Here is an 8,781-nt window from a genome sequence, read left to right on the forward strand (position 1 = left end):
GCATCTGTACTATGTGTACTACGGTACTACACCTGCAGCATAGCCTGTACTACAGGAAAGGGACCTAGAGATTTAAAAGACACACAGACAGAGACATGAGTCATTCCCCGAGAATGCCCCCTTTATTGTGTTCCAGGGCAGCTTATACAGGGATCCTTAACTGATAGCTACGCCCCAGCCAAACCCACCAGAAACCACTCCCCTGCCATCAGGAACTCCTGAGGGTCTCCTGCTCAGAGCAGCTGCAAACACTGGAAAACAAGTTGTTTACAGGAAAATCAGGGTCTGGGGGTCCACAGCCCCCAACATACATTTATGGCCATGAGTGTGCCAGTGGGTGGAGGTCAGAGGACTCAGCTTCTGGGAGGGAGTGTTCTCTCATTCCACACGGAGGCCCTGGCGGTGAAACAGCCTTGGTCGTGAGCACCATCACCCAAGGAGCCGTCACCGTATCCCCACTGGTGTCAGAACAGTTCAGGCGGCTAGGGATGTAAATTTCCCTTGCTCATCGGCAACACCTACATGGAACTAGAACAATGACTGAGAACAACACCCTGGGCTGGAGGAGGGCTCAGCGTTCGAGAGCACTGGCTGCTTGGTGTTGACCCCAGCACCCACATCACTCACAACTCTCTGTCACTTCAGTTCCGGGGAATCAACTCCCTCCTCTGTGGGCACCGGGCATTCATGTGGGGCACACATATACATGCAGGAATTACACTCATACACACAAAATAATTTTTTAAAAAAAATGAAGGTTGTATTATTTTCTATTGGGAAGAAAAAGAAGAAGAAAAGGACATTACCAGGCAGATATCCTGTATACCTGTCACTGTAGTAACTGAGAAAAGAGCACGGTGAGTTCAAGGCCAGCGAGAGCTAACCTATGATCCTGTTCACACACACACACACACACACACACACACGTCCCCCCCAAATTCCATTATCTGGGAATCTGCTGAAACTCTCGCTGAGGTAGTAGCACCCATTTTCAGCGCATAAAGGTCTCCATTTTCGTGTTTGTGTGTGTGTGTGTGTGTGTAATTTTCTGTTTTTGAAGCAGAGCTTCAAACTTTGTGTAGTGAGAACAATCTTGAACCCTTGATCCTCCTCCTTCCATCTCTGACCTCAAAAGCACAGTAATTCTGCCTCTGTGACCCAACCGCCCCTTGCAGTTGCCACCAAGTCTACTCTTCCCCATTTTCCCTTCATTCACGGCTTTGTAGAGAGTGCGAAGGCACACTCACGCCCCCGTGTGGCGGCAGCGGGAATCACCGCAGCCTTTGCAAAAAGCCGCCCAGCAAGCCACAGGCACCAGGATCACAAGTCTAGCTGATCCTTGAGCCCTGTGAGAATTCATTCGCCCTAAAAGTTAGAATCTGTTACTTGAGTTCGCGGGCGTATGGATGGGTGGGGTGCGCACAAGTGCCACGTGTGGAGGTGTGGAGGTCAGGGTCAGAGTTGCCAGGACCGGTTCTCTCCTCCCACGCGGAAACAACTTAGGACAGGTGAGTCTCACCTGCCCTTCATCCGTGTTTTAACTGAGCAAACATCAGTGACCTATGGAAACCAGGAGAGGTGCTGGGACGGGGTAGAGGTGAGGTTAACCCTCTCCCATCTACTGCAGTTTCACAGACTGCTCCACGCTCGATGTTTCTCCGGAGCATCTGGCCGGGTGTAGCTTCTATCTACACCCCCAGGGGTCACCTGAATGCTGGGGTGCGGCAGGATGGAGGATATGACTCAGACCCAGGGGTTCACTGGTTTGATAAAGACCTGCCACTGAGGCGTGTGCCAGGAGGGAGGGTCGCCGTGGCCACTTGATCCTGAAATGTGAGTGGGTCTTTTTGTGGCTCCAAAAGCACAAGCTGATGGCGATCAAAGGGCCCACACGTTGCACGCTCCTGCCGTAGAGCCGGTGTGGGCAACACTCCTGCCACCGGAACATTTATTAACTTCCAAAGTTAACAATCAGACAGGCCCAATGGGACATGGGTACATGGAGTGGGGTGGCTGGACAGTGTGGGCAGGCAAGTCAATGAGCCTCAGGTGTCGCCATCGAAGAGATCGGGAGAGCTCTGCGGGCTTGACCTGGCTGAGGCTGGAAATACTTGCTTCCCCGACCCCTGAGTGGATGGTGCAGGCAGACGATGAAGAGGTTAACAGGAGCGCATGCCCCGGCTCTGTTGCCACGTGGCTACAGCACACGGGCGCCCCCGCGCGGTGCTAGTGGGGATCACCGGCTTTGTCCTTGAGAGCTTTCGTTTGATGAAGTTCTGTGGTCCCAAAGAGCTCACCATGGTAACTGAAAGAGTGTGACCCTGAGGGCAATTTGAGGGCACGTCATCTCCCCAACAGTAACAGATCCCACATCTGGACAGGTGTCAGTCCGAGATTCATAGCAAGGCAGACCCCTCGAAAGTCACAACCAGCTTTGCCCGAGGCCGTGTCTAACACTGTATGTGGCGCATAGCGGGTGAGCGATAAATGATGTGGAGTGAGCGGCTGTGTGTGGGAACATCTCTGCGTGTAGAGGGGCTGGGGCAGGGAACCGAGCTGCCATTGATAGCCATTTACACTCTCTAACCTTTACACTGGTGAGTCCCGGCCTCAGAAAGAGCCAGGCTCTCTGGACAAGGGTGGTACTTCCGGACTAACCACCTCCTCCAGCCTTACATGAAGGAAGTTAAACAGACCCCAACCTGACCGCGACCATCTCCAAATGTATTTACAGACAGAGGCCTAGTGAGGGACAGAACCAGAAGAGGAAGATACAATAGCCAGGCAGCTATGAGGGGCTGGGAAGATGTAAGACCCCCCTACTGGGCCTGTATCCCTGCTCCCTGTCCCTCAGCTCAGGCCCAAGCTGCAGAGACCAGGCTACGGGCTGAGGCTGGGAAGGGGGTCTAGGCTAGGGTCACAGCCCACCGGCAGTGTGGCAGCCTCGCTGGGGGGGATATGGTGTGTCATGTAGCGTTTCCCCATGAAGGAGCCAATCCGGAGCTGCTCAGGGGCTTCCTCAGGCCACCACAGGCTGGAGCTGCACAGAAGAGAGAGGAGGTGGGTCACATCACAACCCCATGCAGAGGCTGCCACACGACAGAATAGAGAGGGGGTAGGACACATCACAACCCCATGCAGAGGCTGCCACATGACAGAAGAGAGAGGGGGTGGGGCACATCACAACCCCATCCAGAAGCTGCCACACGACAGCTGCCCTTCTTATTTGGTACACAAGTGTGTAGTGTGTATGTGTATGTACATGGGTACACATGTATGTGGTATGCATGCGTGCACATGCATTGCCTGTGTGGAGGCCAGAGGTTGAACTGGGTTAAATTGTCTGGGGACTGGAGAGATGGCTCAGAACTTAAGAGCACTGGCTGCTCTTCCAGAGGTCCCAGTGGCTCACAGCCATCTATAACGAGATCTGATGCCCTCTTCTGGCCTATAGGCGTACATGCAGGCAGAACAAGTCTGTTGGGGGATGCACATACTACAGTGTGTGCGTGTGGAGGTCAGAGGACAACTTACAGGAGTCAGCTCTCTCCTTCCACCATGCGGGGGCCAGAGACCAAACTCAAGCCATCGAGCTTGGTGGTGGCAGGAGACTACCCACTGAGCCATCCTGACAACCTGAACCCCTTAAAGACTGGCTGGCCACAGGTTCTAGGGACCCATCTCCCTGGGTTAAGTTACAGACATGCACGGCCACATCTGGATTGCAGGTGGGGCTGGGGCTCTGAACTTGGGTGGCTGTGCAGTGAGCTCTGTCCTTACTAAACCACCTCCCTGTCTCCCTTCCCTCTGTTTTGGAGACAGCTGGAGAGGCACCTTTACTATCTATCCCAGTGGCAGTTACCGAAAGGATAAACCCCCGGGGAAGAGCCTTGGCAGAAGGCACAGACCCCTGACCCTGTCTTCGGGTGAGTTACTGTCACCCAGGCAACAGATGCAGAGTGGAAACCCCCTCCACATAGCCTGGAAGGACACCAGCCAGCTCAGGACCACTGCATTCCCGAGAGGCTTCCCCGATCTAGGGATCAGGACAGGGAGGGGGTCCCGGGTGGAAAAGGTGCCCACAGGGTATCATCACTCACAATCGCATAGTGGAGGCTGCCAGGAAAGCCAGGAGCAAAAGGCCGGCCAGGGCAGAGAGGATGGAAGCTATAACAATCATGGAGCCGCTCCGCCGACCGGGCCACGTGTCAATGGAATTGGGGGCTTTCCCTGCACACACAGGAATCATTCAGAGGCTGTCCGCCCACCCCAAGGCTGTCTGTCCCTCCCCATTTGAGTTCAGTGCACTTCAAGGCTTGGCCGAGAGTCTCCACCAGCCCGGGTCAGTCATTGTTTCAACCTCCTCTACACTGAGTTTGCCTTCTAGACTGTTCCCTCCAGTTCCCCACCACTGCCCACATGCAGCAGCCAGATTCAGGATTCATCTCGGCACCATGTTGGTCCCTACCTCCGAAGGCATTGAAAGCCTTCAGAGGACAGTAACCTGTCACCCCACCTTGGAAGCCTGTCTCACTGGCCACTACATGGAAGATGACGTTTGGGCCCTTCTCCCTGTGTGCAGCGGAGAGGACCTGGGGCTGATGAGGCAGAGACTGGGCAATTAAGCAAGGGGTGGTAGATGATGAGATGGGATTGGTGCTGCACATCTGTAAGCTCAGCTGCCTGGAAAAATGAGGCAGGGGTCTCAAGTACAGCCCATCCTGGGCTACAGAGGGCTACAGAGCCAGCTTGGGCAACTCTCAGACCCTATCCTAATATATAAAGTAAAAAGACGACTGGGAATGTACTTCAGTGGTAGAGCCCCTGCCTAGAATCCCCCAGTGAGGGGCTGGGGTGTGGCTCAGGGGGAGAGCCCCTGCCTAGAATCCCCCAGTGAGGGGGTAGGGCCACGGCTTTGTGGTACAAAGCTTCCCTGGCACACATAACATTCAATGTCTAGTACTGGAAACAAAACAAAAGTTTTGGTGCTGTTGTGATGGATCTGACCCAGGCCCCACTCTACAGCATGAGGTTTGGGCAGGGGTTGAGTCAGTCTTCGATCCCTCACCCCAGCACTACCTTGGTGGAGATAAATGGGATTGGACCACTTCGTCTCAGCCTTGGGTGGACCACTGGCATCCATCAGGAGGAACTTCACCCTGGAGACAGCAAAGCAATGGAGACAAAAGGAAGACTTGAATGTCTCATGTGGTACAGGCCTGATATCCCAGGTACTCCGTAGGTTGTGGAAAGAGATTCCTAAGTTCAATGCCTGCCTGGCTACACTGCAAGACCTTGTCTCAAAAATCAAAGGTGAAAATGTGTTGCGGATTCAGCTCAGTGGTAGAACCCTTGCCTAGAATCCCCCAGTGAGGGGTTGGGATGTGGCTCAGTGGTAGAGCCCCTGCCTAGAATCCCCCAGTGAGGGGTGGGGGTGTGGCTCAGTGGTAGAGCCCCTGCCTAGAATACACAAACTCTTAGGCTCAATACCAGTACGACAAAATGGAATTACTGATCTCTGGAGTCTATGGGAGCCACCCAAGTGAGAAGAAAGTAGGCCTCAAATTAAGAGTCCTGGCAAAGGCACAAGGGTGGGGATGGGGTGTGGTCAGGGCCTGGACAGCCGGGAGGGGGAGGACTTGGCACGATGCCGTCTTTCACGGGTAGAAGCTCTGGGGAGAGGATGGTGGGCCCAGCAGAGGAGATGGAAGGAAGCCAGCACTGGGGCTGACGGGAAGGGGGCAGGTGGAGCAGCTGCGAGAAAGACGCAGTTGCCAGCATCCGTGATGGAGCAGAGGGAGGCTGGACAGACGGAGATGCATTCTGGACTCCCACTGCTGAGTCTCCAAGGACACCTGAGATCTTCATCTCAGATGGACACTGAAGGGAACCGTGTTTGAACTCTAGCACAACGGGCCTCAGTTTCTTCATCTGCACTATGGGTTGGGAAGTCATGCATTCTGTCAGAACTGCTTATGACCAGAAATAGTGGTCTCATCCTTAAACCCGCCTTCCCCTCCTAGGACACATTTGAGAAGGACCTCTCTTTTCTTCCCTTTCCTTTTCTTTCTTTCTTTTTCTTTTTTCTTTCTTTCTTTCTTTTTCTTTTTGAGATTGAGTCTCATGTAGCCCAGGCTAGCTTAGAATTCAATACGCAGCTGAGAATAACCCCCACTCCTGGCTTTCGTACTTTCTCACCTCGAGTGCTGGGATTACAAGCATGTACCCCTACTCCCGGTTTGTGGAGTGCTGGAATGGAACCCAGGGCTGCATACATGCAAAATGAACGCTAGCAACTGAGCTACACCCCCAGCCTGATGATCTTTTAACCCGGTCTTATGGAGCTGCTTGCTGCTTGCCTCAAACTCATGTGGCTGCAGCTGGCATTGAACTCACGATCCTCCTGCCTCTGCCTCCAGAGTGTGGGGATCACTGGAGTGTGCCACTATGATCAAGGCACGGAAAGGCCATTTTGATGACCCGCTATGCAGAGAAGGTAAAGTACAGCTGGCACGGGGACGAGCTATGACTTGCCGGCATTCAGGAGAAGGCCTTGGAGGGGCATGGTCTAAGAAGTTCCGTCTCCCCGTCTCCCCTCCTGAAAACACCCAACCTCAGTGCAGGGGCTCCGACGACACACCTGTAGGGCCCCTGGCTGGGGAGGGGAGCGTTGCAATAGGACTTCTGGTAACAGCCAAAGTCATTGCCGACCCGAAGCACACGGACACCTCCACTGCCACCTGCCAGACCCTCACAGGGCAGCTGATCCAGGGACAGGGGTAATGTCATATAGTAGCCGTCAGTGAGTAGCTGTGCTGAGGTCGGAATCGTAGCAGAGGTCTGTGGGTTCTGGAAGTCCCTGGAGGCTGGAGGAAAAAGGGTCAGAGAGAGGCAAGAGCAGGGGCGGTCTCCGTAGCTGTGTTAAGCATACTAATACAGAAGGGTGGTGAGATGGTTCATTGGTAAAGGGGCTTGCTGCCAAACCTGACAACCTGAGTTTTTAGCCCTGGGACCCACATGGTGGAAGGAGAGCACTGACTCCCCCAAGCTGTCCTCCGTATTCCATGTGAACACCCCTGACCGACACATGTGTAAAACCAGAGAGCAGCCAACGGCTTCTTCTGTGCCAGGAGACGATCTGCAGAAGCACGCCTGGTTTCTCCAGGTGACGTGACGGGATTATCTTAGAGAGGCGTCTCAACGTGGGGGTCAAACAACCTTTTCACAGGGGGCGCGTATCAGCTCTGCATATCAGACATTTACGTTGCAATTCATAACAGTAGCAAAATTACAATTCTGCAACAGCAATGAAAATAATTTTATGGTTGGGGGTCACCACAGTATGAGGAACTGTATTAAAGGGTTGCAGCACTAGCAAGGTTGGGAACCACTGTCCTAGGGAGACCAGTGTCTCAAAGGGACAAGCTGATCTAACACTCAGTTGGTAGAGTACCTGCCTAACAATATATAAACCCTGGCCTCTGTCCCCAGTACCACGTGAACTGGGCAGAACTTGGAAGGTAGAGACAGCAAGATCAGAAGCAAGATCAGACCTCAAAAGAAAGAGAGAGAGAAAGAGGGAGAGAGAGAGAGGGAGAGGGAGAGAGAGAGAGAGAGAGAGAGAGAGAGAGAGAGAGAGAGAGAGAGAAGGCTGTCCCTGGAGGGCTTTACCTACCTGGAACATAGCACAGGCCTGGCCAGTCTCCAGTCCTGATGACTACATCAGAGACCCAGTCAACACTGCCATCCTTCAGGTGCCCCAGATAGCCCCTCTCAGCCTATGCCCCTTCTCCCAAGGCCCCAGGTCCTCACCACACACCATTGTTGAAAGCTACCACCAGCCAGATGGTGTCATTGGCTAAGGCACGCTCATCAAAGACGCACCGAGGCTGCTCCAGACAGAACGTGGTGGCTGTGACCTTCCCTTCCAGGTCCCAGGCTGTTATCTGTGGCTCATAGGGAATCAGGTCTGTGGCCACAGGGAACAAAGGTGAAAAGCAAGCTAGACATGGCAGTTCTGTGGGCCTCCCCTTCCCCAACCTGTTCTCCCAGCTCAGGAGGTGGGATGGGTTTCAGGTACCCCAGGTCCAAGGGCATCCACTGTGGGAGTTCCACTTACCTAGACTCAGGCTTCGGGACAGCCACAGCAGCAGCAGCAGGAGCAGAGGCTGAGGGTGAGGCGGCCTCCTGGTGAGCCCCATGGCTGTCACAGCACTTACAGACAGACAGCAGAGGCAGGCTCAGGGGCTGGTCCTGCTACTCCCCACCTCCAATACCTCTGGCCTACAGTTACTTGGGCTGCCAGGAGAGCAGGAAAGACTTGAAAATATGAATTCACCCCTTCTCACTCCCAGCGGGTTCAGCCCATGACAGGGAGGGGCTAGGTGGGCTCCTGTATGGGGCTCCACGCCAGAACTACAGGAGAGGGGCCATTTAGGACCGGCCTTCACACAACCTCCAGGCACCCCCACCCCAGAGCTGACTAGCTGTCTAGATTGTGGTACCACCTAATTCCCTGCTCCTGGGAGGGTGCCCCCCTCCCCCAATCTGGGCCCAGAACCACATGCCTGAGATTCCTGAACCCTGGGTGCCAGGAGCCACCCTCTGGCCATCCATCCCCACCCAGGAAGTGAGGAGCAGGGAGCAAGCCTAGGGTAGGCTGGCCCTGACCAGCCCCAAGCAGCTCCAGAACACGGCTGCCCTCTATGTAGCCTCTGCCCCAAGGAGCCACATCTTCCCCAGCTCTGAACCTCCAAGTCCTTCTCCACGGGAAGACTTTGA

The 8,781-nt window shown here is 54.4% G+C and overlaps 1 protein-coding gene across 1 annotated transcript; it reads right to left on the reverse strand.

The window, feature by feature from the left end:
- Nucleotides 1-1,911: 1,911 nt before the first annotated feature.
- Nucleotides 1,912-8,551, reverse strand: Upk3b (uroplakin 3B). Its single transcript, XM_057765063.1, has 6 exons — nt 8,120-8,551; nt 7,820-7,969; nt 6,641-6,866; nt 5,080-5,159; nt 4,101-4,230; nt 1,912-3,040 (listed from the first exon to the last, which is right to left on the reverse strand). The coding sequence occupies exons 1-6, from the start codon at nt 8,199-8,201 to the stop codon at nt 2,881-2,883; spliced, it is 828 nt and encodes a 275-aa protein (XP_057621046.1). The 5' UTR covers nt 8,202-8,551; the 3' UTR covers nt 1,912-2,880.
- Nucleotides 8,552-8,781: the final 230 nt, after the last annotated feature.

The sequence above is a fragment of the Chionomys nivalis genome, chromosome 3 (genome assembly GCF_950005125.1).
Source record: "Chionomys nivalis chromosome 3, mChiNiv1.1, whole genome shotgun sequence".
NCBI lineage: Eukaryota > Metazoa > Chordata > Mammalia > Rodentia > Cricetidae > Chionomys > Chionomys nivalis.

Excerpts from the sequence above, each read along its gene's own strand:
- Upk3b (XM_057765063.1), bottom strand. The coding sequence starts at position 8,201 with ATGGGGCTCACCAGGAGGCCGCCTCACCCTCAGCCTCTGCTCCTGCTG. Across the intron at positions 7,970-8,119 it reads GTCCCGAAGCCTGAGTCTAG|ACCTGATTCCCTATGAGCCA; the intron begins GTAAGTGGAACT and ends CTGTGGCCACAG. Across the intron at positions 4,231-5,079 it reads TCCCATTTATCTCCACCAAG|GGAAAGCCCCCAATTCCATT; the intron begins GTAGTGCTGGGG and ends CTGTGTGTGCAG.